General features: G+C 39.5%; 2 protein-coding genes across 3 annotated transcripts in view; one reads left to right on the top strand and one right to left on the bottom strand.

Moving 5' to 3' along the window:
- Window positions 1–7,388, top strand: part of zhx2a (zinc fingers and homeoboxes 2a) — a 29,821-nt gene extending 22,433 nt beyond the window's left edge. For both annotated transcript variants that reach the window (XM_044206677.1, XM_044206676.1), the window contains exons 9-13: window positions 89–495; window positions 3,333–3,585; window positions 3,744–3,903; window positions 4,283–4,402; window positions 5,661–7,388. In XM_044206677.1, the coding sequence (XP_044062612.1) occupies window positions 89–495; window positions 3,333–3,585; window positions 3,744–3,903; window positions 4,283–4,400 (938 nt within the window). In that variant the 3' untranslated portion in view covers window positions 4,401–4,402; window positions 5,661–7,388. The remainder of the gene's footprint in view (window positions 1–88; window positions 496–3,332; window positions 3,586–3,743; window positions 3,904–4,282; window positions 4,403–5,660) is intronic.
- Window positions 7,389–8,766: 1,378 nt separating this feature from the next.
- Window positions 8,767–16,059, bottom strand: derl1 (derlin 1). The gene is made up of 8 exons (XM_044206678.1): window positions 15,711–16,059; window positions 13,347–13,458; window positions 13,186–13,250; window positions 12,426–12,452; window positions 10,915–11,010; window positions 10,649–10,701; window positions 10,333–10,443; window positions 8,767–9,582 (listed from the first exon to the last, which is right to left on the bottom strand). Exons 1-8 carry the CDS (start codon window positions 15,861–15,863, stop codon window positions 9,435–9,437), a joined length of 765 nt encoding a protein of 254 aa, XP_044062613.1. The 5' UTR covers window positions 15,864–16,059; the 3' UTR covers window positions 8,767–9,434.
- Window positions 16,060–19,047: the final 2,988 nt, after the last annotated feature.

Raw genomic sequence — 19,047 nt, 5'->3', positions numbered from 1 at the left:
AAGACTGAAGGTTTCCCAGGTTTCCAAAAAACCTTCCACTTCAGGGTAGCACAGCTCATCTGATCCACTGATCTCTGTTGTGCTGCAGACCAGCTGGCCCAGGAGACCAGGCTGTCCAAGACGGAGGTGGACTGCTGGTTTTCAGAGCGCAGGGGACTGAGGGACAACATGGAGAAGGCTTTACTCACCATGGCTTCAAAGAACACAGAGGACAGAGTAGACCGGCCAGGAGCGCTGCTGAACGGGGCTTCTCATCGGGAGCAGGATGGGAAACCTCTACACTCCTCTCCTCATCCACCTGTCCTCTCCTCTTCCTCCTCCTCATCCTCCCCTCCTGTGCTCGCAGCCTCCTCCCCTCATCCACCAACCCTGTCCTGCTCAGCATCACCTCCCATCCTCACTTCATCCTCCTCCTCTTCTCCCCATCCTCCCATCCTGTCGGCCTCCACGAGCCCAGCACCCATCACCAGCCGCTCCCTCACCCTGCTCAGAGAGGTAAGAAAAGCTGACGAAAACATGTCAACATCAGCACTGATTAGATGACAATGTACTCAAATATAACACAAGTTAGAACGTTAATGCAAACCATAGTGAAATAAAGATGAATATTCTTTTAATTGACGATGGACTGCTTAATCATGACATTTAATTAGTTGTGACTGTAAAGAGATTAGTTGATGAGATGGCACCTTTTTTAATACAATCTGAAGTGATTCATCTTGAGAAGGTACTTGAGAAAAAGCTGTGTGATTGACACTACATGATGAGATTTGCTGATACTTGAATATTAGAAGTGAGATAAGACAGCAGGTGACTACACGGTCAGATCTGACAAACTAAAGAGAAGGCGCAGGAGTAGTGTTGTGTCTAGAAAACAGCAGTATCCCATAGGATTACAATGCCTATAAATGGAACATACAGCAGTAAGTACTGAACACGTCCCCATTTTTCTCAGTAAATATATTTCTAAAGGTGCTATTGAAATTAAATTTTCACCAGATGTTGTTAACAACTCATGAAATCCACACATGCAAAGAAATCAAACCATAGATGTCCATAAATTAAGTTATGTGTTATAATGTTAAATGACACAGGGAAAAAATATTGAACACATGAAGAAGGGGAGGTGCAAAAAGGCATGGAAAGCCAAGACATTCAGTAATTAGAAAGCAATCCTGCCCCTTGTCAGTGCAAATTAATATCATCTGGTTCAGTCCCAACTGATAGCCTATAAAAAGGTGTCTCATTACCAAGGTGTCGCAGAAGAAACATCTCATGATGGGTAAAAGCAAAGAGCTCTCCCAAGACCTTCGCAACCTTATTGTTACAGAACATACTGATGGCATTGGTTACAGAAGGATTTCCAAACTTCTGAATGTTCCAGTGAGCACTCGCAAGATTTCTGACAGAGGAATGAAAAGATTTATCAGAAGAGTTGTTCAAGAGCCAAGGAGCACTTGTGGACAGCTTCAGAAGGACCTGGAATTAGCAGGTACAATTGTTTAAAAGAAAACGATAAGTAATGCACTCAACTGTCATGGCCTGTATGCACGCTCACCACGCAAGGCTCCGTTACTGAAGAAAAAGCATGTTGAAGCTAATTTAGTTTTGCACAACATTTGGACAAGCTTGTGACACACTGGGAGAATATGTTCAGATGAGACCAAAATTTAACTCTTTGGATGCCATAATACACATCATGTTTGGAGGAGAAATGGCACTGCACATCACCCCCAAAACACCACACCAACAGTTACAAGTTTGGAGGTAGAAACATTATGGTGAGGGGCTGTTTTTCAGCATACGGTACTGGCAAACTTCATATAATTGAAGGATGGATGAATGGAAAAATGTACAGAGTCGTTCTTGATAAAAAATCTGCTGCCATCTACCAGGATGATGAAGATGAAACGAGGGTGGACATTTCAGCAAGACAATGATCCCAAACATACAGCCAAGGAAACTCTCAATTGTTTTCAGAGCAAGAAAATAAAGCTGCTAGAATGGCCCAGCCAATCACCTGACACCTGAATCCAATTGAAAATCTATGGAAAGAACTAAAGATCAAAGTTCATAGAAGAGGCCCCCAGAACCTTCAAGATTTGAAGACTGTGTGGAAGAATGGGCCAAAATCACACTTCAGCAATGCATGCAACTCGTTTCTCCATACAAGAGGCGTTTTGAAGCAGTCATTACCAACACAGGCTTTTGTACAAAGTATTAAATGAATTTCAGTAAGTGTGTTCAAATACTTTTTCCCTGTGTCATATAACATTATTATACATAACTTAATTTATGGACATCTATGGTTTGATTTCTTTGCATGTGTGGATTTAAACCTGCCAAAAAGAAAGTCCATCAGCCATATATTAAGCCTATCAACAATAGCCAATGTATTTATCATATCATCCAAACCCACATAGTACATTAAGGTAAACAGCTGAATTGTTAAAAATGACCAATGTGATGGCTACGTCAACTACTCTCCTGTGAGCACCTGCGAGCATGTTCTATGTTTTACTGCTAGAGAGAATTTGGCAAGAATTGACACATTGCAGTAAAGTATATGAAAGTAAAAGAGGCAAGTGTTTGTGACTGTTATAATTACATTGTGTTTCCATCAATAAAATTGTATCTAGGTAGGAAGAAATTACATAAAACATTTTTAAACAAGAATATGAGTCCACAGCCATGCTAGTGGCTCTCTGAGGCTCTATTTAGGCACATCATTGTTTTAATCTAAATTCTAACAGCATGCTAACATGCTCTCAATGCTAACATACTGATGTTTAGCAGGTATAATATTTACCGTGCTTCCTATCTTAGTTTAGCATGTTCAGTGGTGGAGGAAGTATTTAGATCCTTTACTTAAGTGAAAGTAGCAATACTGCAATATAAAAATACTCTTTACAAGTAAAAGTCCTTCATTGAAAATGTCACTTGAGTAAATGCATGTAAGTATTATTAGCGATATGCACTTAAAGGTGAGGGAAAATACACCTATCTATCCATCCATCCATCCACTAAGCGTGATAACATGCTAACATTTGCTAATTAGCACTAAACTCAAAGTACAGGTGAAGCTGTTGTTGATCAATTATGAGTGTATCTCTTAACCATGCACTTTGGCAAAAGACTTTGCAGACATGTGCTCTTTATAGAAAAGCAAGGCACAAACTATCTTTTACTTTACCCAATTGCAGATCTTCGAATTCAGAGCTTTGAGTTTGTTTATTACACAGGAACAATAACGCAATTTGTTTTTGTATGTAACCGTGAATTTTATGTTTTTTATGGTGTGCAATGTTTGGTCACATAATCTGTCTTGACAGATGTTCTGTCGGACTCAGTGGCCATCTCCTGAGGAGTACAGCCAGCTGGAGGTCCAAACAAGCCTAGGGCGCACCGACATTGTCCGCTGGTTCAAGGACCACCGCTCAGCACTGAAGAACGGTGAAACTCTGGATTGGATGGAAGGTTTCCAAAACCAAAACCTTGCAGAGCAGAAGAAAGCTGGCCAAGAACAGAATGGCCAGAGTTCTGAGAAAAAACAGTGTGTTTCCTTGGAAGTCAAGGCTGTGAAAGGTGAGTTTTGGAGGAGAACATGGAGTAGAGTTGGTTTTTTTTGTTTGTTTGTTTGTTTTTTCCCTCTTAATATCATTTTGCAAAGTGTTTTATACCTTTGTTTGACTTTGTTTTCTCGGTTGTTGTGCACATTTCTAATTCTAAAACCGTTGGTGCAGTGGAGGAGGCTGGTGAGAACACAGCAGTAGCTACAGAGCACTCCAAGCTGTCTGACCAAGACAAAGTCCAGTGGTTGACTGACAGATTAGCCCACAGTGTGACGGACCTGAGCCGGACCAGACTGGACCAGACCAGCTCTAGCACTGCTGACAAAGGGAGGTGGGTGGAGAAAGGGAAACATTTCTTTTATCCTATATTTATTTTCTGGTGTGAGATTCATGTTACAAAGACAAAAAAAATCAGCTTACTGTTAATATTAGATTTTTTTTTTAAAGGAATATCTGAGGAGTTATTTTAAGATTTATTTGTGAAAACAGTCTAAAAATACAGCACTGTATGGGCATCGCAATTTGGGTTGCTGAATTACTCCATTCTTTGCACTTGGTATTTGTTGCATCAACTAGATTTTCATGCAAGGTTTATGGCATTTTTAACTGAACCATTCAATGTGCAAATAAAAATATTCCTTTTGAGTTTTGTTTCTAGTTCCTAGAAGGAGTCTGTTTGTGTTTAAACTTTATGTCTGTTTCTGTGCCAGGTGGGTAAAGGTGACTGTGGCAGTGGGGGAGGAGAGTGAAGAAGGCATGGAAAGACAGAGGCTGGCAACAGACACAGACGTTCTGACCTTGGAGCAACCTGGCAGGGTCACTGGTTGATGGTAAGTTAAACTGGTGAAATATCCTTCTAAAGAAAACTAGTACAGATGCAGCCAACTGCAATGAGAAATAAGACCCCCAATGACGTAGTGAATGCAGCCCCGACTCATTATGCCCCTAAGCACCATGTGTGGAAGTTGCAATGCTTTATCTATCCACCAGGAGGAGCAGTGATTGTGGAAGCTGAAACAGTTTACTGCCATCAGACTGCTGTGACCATTTTACTTAAGTCTGACATATTGTGGGCTTTTAAAGCTTATATGGCTAACTTTTTAGCAAACTATTGCCTGTTTACAGTTTCAGCAGACATAAAGCAACAATCGCATTCATTTAAAGTTGTATTTCTGGCCACCTGATGTTGATAGAAGTGAACCAAAACAGTAGTTTCAGATCGTAAAACCAAAACAGTTAGCTGAAAGATGCTAAAATGTTCCATTGAGCCAAGGGGAACTGCAGAGTCGAGGGATAATTCGCTGTTGGTTCGTCTGTAGGAGCAACTCTTTTCACATAGCACATTATCATTTGACACACATAAAAATACTGATTAGTGCAGCTTTAAAGTCTGTAATAAATATTTTACTACCTCTGTACCAATCGCAAAAGGGTTAAATGTGGGTGAAACCAAGAAGTAGTAGGAAGTAGGACATGGCTGCTGCTGTCCTATAGGCTGTGGTGTTTCCCTGCCGTTGTCTCAATGCATGCTGGAATATGCTCCAACCCTCCATAACCCTGACAGGAATAACTGGCTATAGAGAATGGATGGAGGGAGGCCTCGCATAAATAATAATGAACTGTTCCTTTAAGATGCCACAGCTGCAGCCTCCATCTACCCAGGAAGTTATTAGGATGTAATTACCTCTGATTGGTCTTTCAAAAAGGTGGCAGGATGATATTTGGACCACACCATCATTAGAAAGCCGACACACACACCCATACACATCGTTACTGTCACAGGAAGGCAGAACGAAGGGTAGTTTAATTTCTAGTTCTTTTTAGAATAATTTGCACTTTTGTAGCCAATAAAATATTTACTGCCAAAAAGATGGTATTTTGCACATAGTTTGATTGTGATGGTCACTGATAATGTTAGAAATAATCAAGTATTTTAAATTATAATCTGGAAACAAAATTAATAAAACAATGAAATGCATTTCCTTTGAACATAGGAGGGAGAACAGTGAGTTTTACTTAAAAAATGTGTAGAAGAGGAATTGACCCATGTGTTTAATTTCAGTCCGTTTCTGTCCGATTCTTTTCCAGGTCGAGTAAATCATTGACTGCTGAGTCACCGACCATCATGCAACAATTCAAGACGACCAAATGTGGAACCAGTGATGTAACTGTCTGCCTATGATGTCATCACAAAGCGCCAGGGACTTTGTAGGTTCCACTGTTCAAGCACTGAAGGTGGTGCAGATGCTGACATTAAGAGGAGTGCCAAAGCTGGACTTGATGCATTGTTCTTACTACTACTACTACACTTGTTTTGTTTTTTTGTTGTTTTTTTAAAGAAGCACCCTTGTAAATATTTTTCTGTATTACAAAAAAAGTTTGTACAGTTTCACTGGGAGGGCAAGTTTTGTTACATTTAAAAAAAAAAAAAAAAAAAAAAAAAGTCTGACTGGTGCCCCAAAATCTGGAATGTTTTTTTTTTGTTGTTGTTTTTAAGATCAAAGTCTATGATAGTCTGTTATTTGCTTATTTTTTTGAGAATCATACCTGCGCTCTACTCATTATGAGTAGTCTTTGATGGCACTTGCATATATCCCCATAGTAGTGATAGATATTTACATGCTAGGCCACTTCATCTCAAACTGTTGGGAAACAGTTACTTTTCCTTTTTCTCCTGCAGCGTCACCTTGACTCGCCCTCATAGAAGTACGCTGGTGAAGGTGGAAATCACTCAAAAGTGCGACAGGTGCAGTTAGGAGTGACAGTGCTTTGGGTAATCTGAACACAGTTACAGCCTCACTGCTGAGAGGTCAGACTGAATGAACACAAACAGCCACATGGGCAGACCAAGACAAATGAATGACAAGAGCGAAATGAATGAATGCACTGTACGTACTATACTTCTGGAATCTTTTCTAATCCGCTGGTTCTTGCATCAGTGCCTGAGGCATGTTGAAGAGGCTTAAACAGTACAGAATGTTCTCTTTCCTGATATAGAAATGATTAATCACATAGAGAAGAGAGTGGAGTGTCTGTTTGATCACACCATGCTGCCTTTTCAGCTCTCTTATCTAACATTTGCTGTCTGTCTCAGACCTGGGTACAGTACAGACTGGTGATGATAATTTCAGTTTATCACTTCTTTGTTTTAAAAACTTGAAATATTCTTGACTGAACTTACCAAGAACATTCTGGCTAAAGTGTTCCACGCATGATAAAATAACTGAAGCTCCTTTATTTGAGCCATTTCAGATATCCATTTTGCTCAGCTGTGTCCTCTTCTCTCTAGACTTTCTGGCCTTTGGAGGGTCCTTCGATTCAAAGCTGGATTGGCTTTAGTTGATTTCTATACCGTCAGTTCAGAACACCTGAAACAGTGGTTAATGAATCTGCAAGTCACAGAGATAAATGATCAAACCTGTGCTAATTTCCTGAAAAACAGCAAAAAGCATTTGGAATATCACAACAGCCACAGCTGTCATGGACTGCTTGCATGTGCTTCAACAATTTTCATTTTTACCAACTCATTTCCTAAAATGATTTAAAGGGATCTCTGTGATGTATGGCTCAAATTGCAAGTGCTTGCAATATTTGTGCAAGTTAAGTTAAGTTGAACTGTCATTTAAAACTGGTTTGAACAGCAGGTGTATGGCTGTTTGCTGGCTGAACGTCTTGTTGCTGCTGCTTTAGTTTCATGTTCAGATAAGTATCTGGGATACTGTACATTTGTTTGGCTAGTGCGGAAAACCGCTTGCATTTTCATTTTCTACTTTAAGTCTGCTGTAAGTCAATAAATACACAACCAACTGTAAAACATCTTGGTCTTCCACTGTAAATTGTATGCTTCAAAAACCTGAGTTTGGACAACGTACAGGGAGACTGATTAACATTAATTGTTTACTTCAGTACAAAATCATTTTGTGCAAAACAAGTTAGACAGAAAGCCAGTGTACACAGGCTTATCAGGTCACTTAGACTTGTTACAACTATATATCTGGTTTGGTTGAACTCGACAGGGTCTTTTTCACATCAAGCGGTGCATTTGTTCAAGCCCATTTTTAATCAAACACGCTTAAGCAGCTCCAATTATTCCATCTCACAATTTGTTAGTCAAGAGTCCCTAATAGGACTTGATTTTGACCATGGGAAACATGTTAGTGCAAAACACTGTAAATGTTAGGGGTCGTTGTACACCTTTAGTCTGTTGCTATTTGCAGATTAAGTGGCAACTCCATAACTGTCAGTGGAACAACATAACAAAAACCTTCCTCACTTCCATCAGCCTACTATGTAAATTATTGTAGGTTGCATATACAACATTAACTATCAATTTAAGTTTGAGCAACACAACTTCCAATGATTTATCAGGGATGTTTGCTGCTTCTCCAGGCTGCATGTAGGCAATTGGAGGTTGCTCAGATAGATGTCTGGCAGTTTATTTTATACTTGTATGTAGTACATTTACATTTGTCAAACCCGACTCCTGGCAGGAGTGGAATCAATCTATCAACTTGCTTGACGTGCAGGTCCGCACAACACGAAGTAGTCGAAATTTAGGTGTGCGCATCAGCTCCTCTGTAACCTAGGTTTACCCATTAGCACCCTTCTGTGCATAGGTTCACAGAAGCATAATTCCAGCTTTATGTGCACATTGTTCAAATGCAATTGCCAAATTCAACCAAAACAGAGTCGGAGCACGTTTGCGTCATTGCATTTGCATTAAAAAAAAAAACATGAACTGCAATAAACTGGAGAATAAAACTATACATATTGTCTATAAAGCTGAAACAATTAGTCGATAAAACGATTGACAGAAAAATAATCGGCACCTAGCAGTTACCTAGATCAGACTTCTAAACTGTGAGGAGTTGCAGCTTTACTTTGTTTTGTGTCATAGTAAAATTAGTAACTTTTGGTTTTGGACTGTTGTCAGACCAAACTAGCAAAGCATTTTTCACCATTTTCTGACAATAGAACAAGACTGACAGAACAAGTGATTAATCACAAATATAATTGATAGAGAATAATAGTGTCAGCCCTAATTGTATATTGTACATATAGTGAGCCAGCCAGCCACACTGGCATATAATTGGCTGAGCTCTGAGAATAAAAAGGTTTTATCCAAGTGTTGCCTCTGTGTTGCATTAAGGAAACATGGATAGTACACAGATAATTACACACTCAGACTCGCTCATCCTTTCAATAAACAATTGTTATATTTACAAAAAAAAAAGAGCAAAATCCCATCGTCACCTCATTTTGGTTAAGATCAGATCTTAAGACAGAAAGATCAAGTCTGTGCCACAAAGGCTTAAAAAACATTTTACACATGTAAATTCAGACCTGGAAACAGTGCTCTCTAAATAGCTTTGCTCATGTTCTGCTGAGAGCACACTGCCAGTGCGTTGGTAATTACAATGTAATCTGATATGGCATCACAGAGAGAACAGGAACACAAGAATCCAAATCCACAGCGTGCTGGTGTGCAGCTGCAACATCTCTTGTCTTGACAGTCCAATGGCAGGGTGTGGAGAAAATGCAGGGGGTGAAAAGAAGAGGACAGAAAGGAAGAAGGGAAGGGGAGATCAAGAATCATTACATTCAAAAAAAAAATCTATTTATTCATATTTTCTTCTATCTGCTTCACATGGACACATCGGCAGTAGTAGTAATAGTAAAGCTGGCTTTACTTGGTGAATTGAGCCTATAGACAGAGTCTGAGTCCTGCTGTGCGGTCCTGATTAAAATGCGTGCTTCCTCAAATTTCATCCTGTTGTATCTTTTAAAACTGAATGTGAATAAACAGCAACTGCTCCACAATTTGTTATTGGGAGCAAAGGGAGGGGGGGCGTGGCTCTCTGCTCATTCACCACCCAGACGGTTGCCTTGGCCCCAATTGTGACGTCCTCCTCCCCCGCCTCCTCCCGCTGGTTCCTGGGCAGCAGGTCTCCTGCTGGGAGGGACTCCAAAGCCCGACACCCCTCCCCTCCTGTTAGGGAAGAACCGATACCTGGAGAGAGGAGGAGAGAGATATGCAAAGGAATGAGACGGGAGGTGTATGATCTTTAAAACAGATTTGAAGTGGAGGAATTTAACACTACTTTGTAAGCAGGTGATCAAGCAATAATTTCTAGAAAACTTAGTGGCAGTGTTGTTGTTTTGTTTTGTTTTGTTTTTTTTTAAGTAAAACAATGTGTAATTCTATCCTGAGATCTGGTCCATTCCAGATCCATTTCTTTATGCAGTTGTTCCTGCATGCACTTTTACAAAGAACAGATGGTAGACTTAACTTTCATTTTTGTTTTTGTCTTCCAAACAAGTGGTTTAGGTAAGCCTGTGTAACTTTAAACAGCAGCCCCAGGTAGAAATTATGGCATAATGATAAATCCTAAAACATAGTGTAACAGCAGTGCAATTAGAGAAGCTCAGTAACACATAAAAATCTATCGTACGTTTGCAAACATTAGCTAATATTAGCCACAATAAGCTAATGAGACCGAGTAAGGCTGAAGCAGCAAAACACTTGAGTGTGATGACATAAGGCTGTATTTTATTGCTTATGAATTTTCGTGTGTAAGAGGAAAAAAAGTGTTATTTCTTCACTCAAACGTTACATAGTCTTGCTTTAAAGCTGTGTTTAGCACATCCTCGACATTCCCAAATCTCAGCAATGAAGTTGGTGAGTAAATTGTTCTAACTAAAGCGAATAGAGGCCAAAACATAAAACCTGGGTTGAAAAAAAAAAAAAAAAAAAACTTACAAGAACTCTGGTGTGGTGAGGAAGGAGCGTCCCCCCAGGTCCATGGGGTATTTGAACATGAGGAAGAAGTAGAGGTGACCCACCAGGTTCCCTGTCAGTTCATTCACAAACCTGCAAAGAGAAGAAGGTGAATTGAACCGTACAGAAATAACATTACACAGTGCTGATGTAACACGAACACATTCAGTTTAAACACTTAAACATACTGCATAAGAGGGTTTCTCAGGCTATACCCAGAGACCCTTATTAATTTAAAGACAGTGAATTTACATTTATAGTTAATTAAAATTAGTTACTTGTAAAAATAGTTACTTACGAGCCTCCAATAATGAAGTTGAAAACCAGGATGACCCAAGGTAGATAATGGGCCTAGGACAGAGCAACAGAAAATATCATCATTAATATGACTATTAAAATTATTTCCACAGGGCTTCACATTCAGGTAGTAAATATTATGTGGAATAATAATCACATGGTAAACATGCTATTTTATGTGTTCTGATATTACTGTGAAATATGAGATTTAATAAGACTCGATAAAACTGGTGATGTAACGAGTGTTGGTGATAAAACATGAGGTACCTTGAATCGTGTTCCGAACCAGAAGGACACAATCATGTCTTTGTTGAACTGAGCCCAGACATAGAGTACTGACATGATCAGTGGGATCATCAGCAGCTGATAACAACAACATGAACAACAATGTATGAGATTCAGTCCAGCCAAACAGCATCAACAAGACAGCTGTGGAAAACTTTTTTTCAAAGCGTGGGGTTTGGGACCAAAGTTTTGGTCACCTGATTTTTTTTGCAAGTGCAATATCACATAACATCTGAGGGGTGTTTCATAAATGTGGCTCCGCAAAAGGAGGGCTTATTGTGAAACGCCTGTCTTGAATAAGCCTAACAAACTGAACCAGGATTAAGCAGTTTCATAAAGCCGACTCAGAGCTAATGTGATCAGACAAAGTCAAGCCTGGTTGAAGAACTGCTAGTTTTTGATGTGCAAGTAATATGAACATTCTTTGTATTGTACGTCCTGAAAAATAATGTACAAGACACTTATGAAGCAGCTTAACTTTGACATATCAAATAGGACCCCAGCCTGGTGATTTATTTTTGTTTTTTTAAAAAGGCGTATTTCTGGTTTGTCTGTTTAATTAATTGTGACATTTAAAAATGAAACAAATGGTGAAAATGGCACTTAATTAGCCAAGATATTTATCAGCTTATTTTAACTGCGGTGCATTTAAAAGCATAAATGTTGACCGGAATACTGTGCAGATAACTGACACATGGTCACAGTGCAGCAGTATGGGGGAACATTCAGGGAGGAACTTTTAAGAAAACACTCTTAGTTTTAGTTGGGCAGATTGATTGTAACACTGGTTAAGCCTGAGGCGACTGAAAACTAGCCAAATCAGCCTGACTGACTTAGAGGAATAGTTCTACATTTTGTAATTTAAAAAAAAAAGAAGCTTACTTGCTTTCTGGCAGAGAGTTAAAAGTTTGCTAATACTAGATGAGAAGATCGATACCACTCTCACAACAGTGATGTACGGCAACAAATATGAAGCTACAAAGCTAGCACAAAGACTGGAAAAAGTGGAAAACAGCGAGCCTGGCTCTGCTTACCAGCACCTCTAACATTCACGAGTTAACATGTCGTATCTTATTTGTTTAATCCGTACAACAAAAAAAAAAAAAAACAGCCTATTTCTTGGCCGTGACCAGTTGCCAGGCAATCAGTGGAGACTCTACTGGTCCCAACCAAGAACTACTGTAGTCCAGTACATACCCCCCCGTAAAACTGCGTCTAAGTGAGGTTTAAAGTTGCTGGTGTTAGCTTCGTACTCTGCGTACAGACGTGTACAGAGTGATATCGATCACATATTTAAGAAAGTGAATAAGCGCATTTCCCAAAATGTCAAACTTTTCCTTTAAGTAAGCCCAGTTTAAGTGGTAATTTTTCATCATGAAACACTCCTTAGATCTTAAGTGATAATTGCAAACAATTGCTATAAGCTTTATATACAGTATACATTGGTCATAATCTCATGTTGTGGTCTAAATACAGAGAGAGAGGATTCTCACCCGCATGTTCATCAGCAGCCCAACTATCTACAGCTAGAGTCAAGGACAACAACCTCGTGGCTCAATACAATGACAGCTGGAGCCTTAAGATTAGAGCAGCTGATGGCTGGAAGGTTGCCAGTTCAAATCCCCACACTGCCTGACTGTGACCCACCACTTCTGCCTCTTCCCCTTTAGCAAGGCATCTGACATTGGCCAAACAGACCTCGGCTAACCTCTCACACTCCCACTTTTTTTATTTTTATTTGCACCCATTCCCACAATTTGCCTGTGGTGACAAAAACTGAATGCTTGATTTAAATCAGGTTTAAGGAGAACAGGATTTTGCCCAAATTGATCTTATAAACAAGAAATGTCTGAAGCCAGACAAGCCGACAATCAGAGCTGAACTCCTGACAAAACGACACTGTGTCGAGATGTGGGCCGGGCTGTACTGCTGCTGCTGCATGTGACCTAGATTAGGTTTCTCAGCTCTGCAGGGGTAGACTGACACTGGGCCACTGGCACAGGGCCACTCTGACATGGCACAGTGCTGCAGAGAGAGAGAGAGGGGTACAGAAAAGATGGATGAAAGAGTAATGCAGAGGGGCAAAGAAAGCAGCAGAGAGTTAGAATCAATGGTGGCGTGGAAAACAGGCTAACAAGGATGTAATCCTAGGTATTGAAGGAATGATTTACTGTAGGTAGATTGCAATTTCTCATATAAAATTGAAGGTTTTAAAAGGGTTTGGTATTTTGTGATGCCAGTCAAAAAGGATACAACAATGCATATCCAGTTGAAGAAGAGCATGAAGATGTAGTCTGCAGGTCTGCTATCAAACGCCCCTGGAAAACAATACCAAGAAAAAGATTAGCTTGACAAAAATAGCATTCAGTGTGTGTGACTGCATGCGTGCAAGTCTTTGAGGCCAGTAGTCTCACCTGTCTCAAGCCGAGAGGAGTAGTGGTAGAGGAAATACAGGTTGACCATGTACAAGAACCCAGTATTAGGGGTTATTGGGAAATACAGGGTGGCTGTCACTGGTCTCCAGATCTGAAACAACCAGAAAAGACATTAATCTACTACAAATGTAGTAAGACATCAACATAGCAGATCCAGACTTTCAAGGCTGTGCTTGTAACACACATGACGTCTTCTAAGCACTGAAAAAGGTGTTCCTCTGCAGAGTCCGTTAACTCACAATTAGATTCAAATGTGTTTGTTTGATGGCAACAGACGTCAGATCAATACAGCATTTAAGTAGTGACTCAAGGGTTGATGGGCATTTTCTGTGTTAAATTACAATTAATCAAGGGGAAAATGACAGGATACAATTCCGACATTTTTATTTTAGTACAATTATATTAGAGCAGTTATGTAGTTGATTAATTACTTACTCACTTGATAGAAAATTAAACTGCAACAATTTTGATATTCGACGAATCTTTTCAGCAAAAATGCCAAACCTTCTCCAAGTCTAGCCTCTCAAATCTGACCTTGGGCTCCCGCACCTTGTGATGGGAATTTTTCCACTTTGTTTTTGGCATTTCATAGACTAAACAATGAATCAATACAGTGAAAAAATATTGAACAGATTCATCAATAATTAGAATAACCGTTAGTTTTGGCCCTAATCAAAATACCAACAGCTGCTAACTGAGTATTTCTTATTATTTACTGACATTGTCCATATTTCCACAATAGATGGATATGGATATGGCTTCAGCTTTACAGCATTTGAATTTGGAATAAACTTCCACTCATGGTTAGTTAAAAAGCTGACTTCTTCGTCCACCAGCTCCCCTCTGAAGCCATATGAGACAGCATAATAGTTACAGTGATGACAGAACAGGTATCCTCTTTCCTTTACCACCACAGAGACAGCAGGACTTTAATGACATTAAAGTATGGCAGAGGAAACTACAAGGGTCTATGAAAGATATTCAGGAGCTTATATATTGCACTGACTGAACAGCCTTTTAGTAATAAAGAAATTAATCATGTTATCAATAGCCTACAGTATATCACAAGGTTGAGATTCAATTTCTTATTTGGTTGCCAAGTGACAAAACAACTCGAAGCAAACAGAGTAATACAATAATAAGCTACTCAGCTGCAGCACTGCCTGTGTTTCTTTGAGACATCAGTAACCTATTGTAGCTGTCACACCACACTACAGAAAGTGTAATGATTACTCACGTTATGGAAGAAGTAGTCAAACCCTTTACTTAAGTCAAAATAGCAATGCCACATAAAAATAGTCCAATACATGTAAAAGTCCTGCATTCAAAACCTTACCTTTAAAAAAAAGTACAGAAGTGTCAACAGAAATATGTACTTAAAAAAGGTATCAAAAGTAAACACAGTAATTCTGCTATTATGCTTGCAAGTGGCTTGTGTGAGTTTGATTTAAATTTTATATCTATTATATTAATGGGTTATTGTTACTGAATTTCCACATTGTTAATGTGGAAATATCATTTTACTGCTGTGGCTGGTGAAGGTGGAGCTCACTGTAACTACTACATACTGTATATTGTTAAGTAGTTTAATCTCTAACAATGCATCAGATTTTATAAACTGACAATATATCTTTAGGTAATAATAAAATCTTATTCTTCAAAGTAACCACTAACTATAGCTGTAAAATACATTTTAAATGTATTTATATATATTTTATTAAAAGTAAAGTACATGCACCTCAACTTTGTAATAAGTGCTTGAGTGAGTAACTTTCCACCACAGCAAGTAACTAGTTCGCCGGGGCTATTTTGCCCTGAGTGAGACTTTTAGGATACATATTCACATCCCGCATCCTAACCTTGTACAACCTCACTGTTAACCTTGCTGTGGCCGGAGTGATTTACAGTACGAATGATGCCAGAATGGCTCATTTCAGAGTAGGAAAGTCCCTTTACAATTCGTAAAATATTCAAAAATTCCTCTCCGCCTTGTGGCATGTACAACTACAGCACCTGAAAACGATCTGCTTTTATCCCATCAAATACCTAAAATGCAACAATTCGGCGACGGCTACGTTACCATCTCTGGTAGTTAAAATACTTTTTTAGCACTGATGTTATATTTACACCTTATTTCAGTGTTGCTAAATTAAGTAGCATTTTGACAGCGTCCGGAAGTCGTAGCCTCCTGCGTCTCGCTCTCTCATTGGCTGTCATACAGCTCAGGCCTGCTGAGTGAGCCTTGCTAGCCACCTGCTAACTAACCGACCACAAAACACAACAACCATAGCGTTTATCGGCTCCTCCAACACACACAGGTAAACAGAGTCAAGAAAAACTTACATGAAATCTGTTAAAGACCAGCTCCGGAAACAGCATAAGGTTCCTGAAATCTACCAATCCTAGTTTCCCAATAAAGGGAACGACAATCGATGCAGCAAACCAGGACCGGGTAATGAAAGGGATGCTTCTGAACCAGTCCCCGATATCTGACATCTTTCCATACGATTCCTGCCGAGTTACAACCCTGAAATAAACGCTCCTCTTTGAAAATGAACTAATACCCCCCAAAAACCGCGACCCCTCGTTGCCTTTATATCAGAACTGCTCCACTGCTAAGTTTACATGACGTGGCTAATCGCAGGGAGCTAGCTTTACATAAGTTAGTGAGGTCAGAGCAGACACATCCGCTTCAGCTTTTCAAAGTAAAACCAAATGCACTACTACTATTACTGCTACGACCAATAATAATGATGATAATAATAACAATAATAATGGTAATTAGACAATAGCATCACATCTAGAGTAAATTGGCAGGTTCCTTTGTCTTGGGGCTTTTTACCTTATCAGACATTATTACACACGTGATAATAATCATTGTGATAAGGATGTTGACAATGGACACTAACTTGACAACGGACAAATAAATAAGAAGTAGATAGGCCGTCATTGGTGTTGCCTGCATCTAAGTTGTTTGCTTTATTAGTTTATTTACCTCATTTATTTATTTCGGTTGGTTTATATCATGTTCATCAGTTAGAAGGAGAAATGTTAGAACCGGATGTACTTTTATCATCTCACACCAACATCTTTTGGTTTTGCTTTATATTATTATGGTACTTCCTGTGGAATTTGCAAAAGCTCCCACTTTACCATCCAGAGGCAGCCAGCAACAGTAAGAGGCGTGCCAGGCGCGACACTTTACATGTTCTACAGCAGCCACCTGTGGAGAGTAGGGTTTGTATGGCAGCCACATCTGTTAGAGAAGGAAGGAAGGAATGTAAATAAGAAGAAGCATAATGATTACTGAGAAACAATACTGATGCAAATTATCCGTTTTTATGAAACCTTATGTTCTCACTTCACTCTATAACTCAATAGTTAGGTTTTGGGTTTCAGGTTTTTGGGAACCACTTTGAATGAAGAGATGTGAAATAACTGTTCTACTAATTCATTAAACATAATGATGCATAGTAATAATGCAAAACAGGAAAGATATCTTTGAGATCTTTAACCATTTACACCACTGCACATTGTTTTGTATGTGCAGTTTTTATTTGTTGTAGTTGTTTTTCAGAATAAATATTCTGAAATACTGTCTTAACAGTTAATCTGTTAGACAAAAGTTTTCGTTTCGTTCATGACTATGTTGCTGTTGGAAGCATTGTGCTTTGGTTTCTATGTTGGCAAGACTGGGTTGTGATTGGCAGCAGGCGGCTCACAACATCATTTCAGCCATTAGCTATTAGTTTAAAGCTGCTCTAATCAATATGTTTTATATAAACAATGGGTCAGATGAACATGTGTTATGTGAAAGGGTTCACTCATAGACACAGAGAATTATCACCCAACTCTGCTGTTCTCCTCAGCTCTACGGGGCATTTTAGCAACTTTCAGCTCATTGTTTTGGTTTTCCAGCCTGCAAATTTACTCATCAACCCAGACACAGCAGAAAACCATGAGCATGTTACCCAACTTTACATGTTTGCTGTGTCAAGCCTGTAAGGCTCCACTGTTTCCTTCCTCTCGACCCGACTGCCCCCCATAATCACCGATGGCCAGCGAGCCTACCCTGTTAAATGACTCGGTGGTCTGGTCATAAACATGAAAATGAGGCATTTTATTAGGACTCTATTTTATATAATACAAACACAATTCAGAAAATTAACATCATGAAAACTGAAGTAAATATACTGTAAAATATGTATTTGACATGATAGTATGCTTTTTTTGAAGCAATATCTTCACATAGAGGCAAAAAGTAGCATATACCATATATTTATCTCAAAATGTAAATTATTAAAAGGCCATTCTGAAAAATCCTACACATGGCACTGTCAATGCTGTAGCTATTCCTCTAGGAACACTGAACCCTGAGAACATCAGGAACATGAGTGTCCTGATGTGCTCAGGTCTTTTTCTGGAAATTTGGTGGTTTCAGCAAGTTGGGGCCAGTTTACATTCTACAATTAAAAATATAGACTTGGTGGGTATTTTATAGGCTGAACCCCGTTTTTTTTTTTTAAATATTAGGATATATGATACATTGAAATTGGCCAACTTTTGGACCAAAAAAATTTAAAGGATTCATTCAGTATCCAGAAATTTGTTAGTGTGGAGATGCTCAGATTTATTGTAAACACACACACACACACACACATAATCAGAATCAGAAATACTTCATTGATCCCCGAGGGGAAACTCTTTAAAAAACTAAACTAAAATATGTACAGTTTAATATTCCTCTCAGTTTACAACATGATCTCTCTGTGTCTTCTTACAATCTGCATTTACAACAGCTGTCTTTAAATCGACTTTAGTGAAGTAATGAGATGGAACAACGTACATTTTGGTTTATGCCCTAGCTGAGTTATTAGTGTTTTGAACTACAACTCCCACAATGCACGTTTCAGTCACGGGAAATGGAGTCAGAGGAGGAATTGGAGCGCGAAATTGGAAACGGGGACCCGAGAGGATTTGAAAATAAAAAGAAAAGGAAGAAGAGTAACTGTCAGAATGAATCCAGTCAGAAAGAGGAGAAGTATCTTGTCGGGATGGAAGCTGTGACACAAACAGACGGCATTTTCAAGAATCCACATGGTTGGAAAGTTTGTAGGAGGAAAGTTTGGAGATGCACGAGCGGTCAGGATAACAAGAAGTGGGATGGTTATCATTGAATGTGTGTCAAAGTGTCAGAGAGAGAGAGCGTTTAGAGATCACAGCAGTGTGAACTGCTTCCCACTTGGAGCAGAAGTAAAGAAGAAGGGAGTAGTAAGCGGCGTGCCACTGACAGTGGAGGCCGAGGTTGAAGAGTGGAGGTTGAAGATGTGTGTGAGGCGGGAAGGCTGACAAGATTCAGAAAAGGGGAGGAGGAGGACAGTAACTCGGTGTGTTTGACTTTTGAGGGGGAGTTGCCGGAAAGAGTGTGATTAGATTATGTGTGTTACAGGTGAGGCCGTATGAGAGAGCTCCTCTCAGATGTTTCTGCTGTCAGGAATATGGACATGTTGCTGCAGGATGTAGAGGAGGCAGGAGATGTGGGAAAGACAACTGTAATGTGGAAGAGTGCAAAGTGGAGAAAGAGCAAGCAAAGTGCCTGCACTGCAAAGAAAATCATCGTACGGGATCAGCACAGTGCCCAAAAAGAATTAAGGAAGTGAAAATGATCAGAGCAGAAAAG

Source organism: Siniperca chuatsi, linkage group LG9 (assembly GCF_020085105.1).
Source record: "Siniperca chuatsi isolate FFG_IHB_CAS linkage group LG9, ASM2008510v1, whole genome shotgun sequence".
NCBI classification, from domain to species: Eukaryota; Metazoa; Chordata; class Actinopteri; order Centrarchiformes; family Sinipercidae; genus Siniperca; species Siniperca chuatsi.
The sequence above is the reverse complement of the archived record's forward strand: the minus strand, read 5'-3'. Positions and strand labels throughout refer to the sequence as shown.

Excerpts from the sequence above, each read along its gene's own strand:
- derl1 (XM_044206678.1), bottom strand. The coding sequence starts at position 15,863 with ATGTCAGATATCGGGGACTGGTTCAGAAGCATCCCTTTCATTACCCGG. Across the intron at positions 13,459-15,710 it reads TGGTCTTTAACAGATTTCAT|ATCTGGAGACCAGTGACAGC; the intron begins GTAAGTTTTTCT and ends TGGTTGTTTCAG. Across the intron at positions 13,251-13,346 it reads CTCCTCTCGGCTTGAGACAG|GGGCGTTTGATAGCAGACCT; the intron begins GTGAGACTACTG and ends ATTGTTTTCCAG.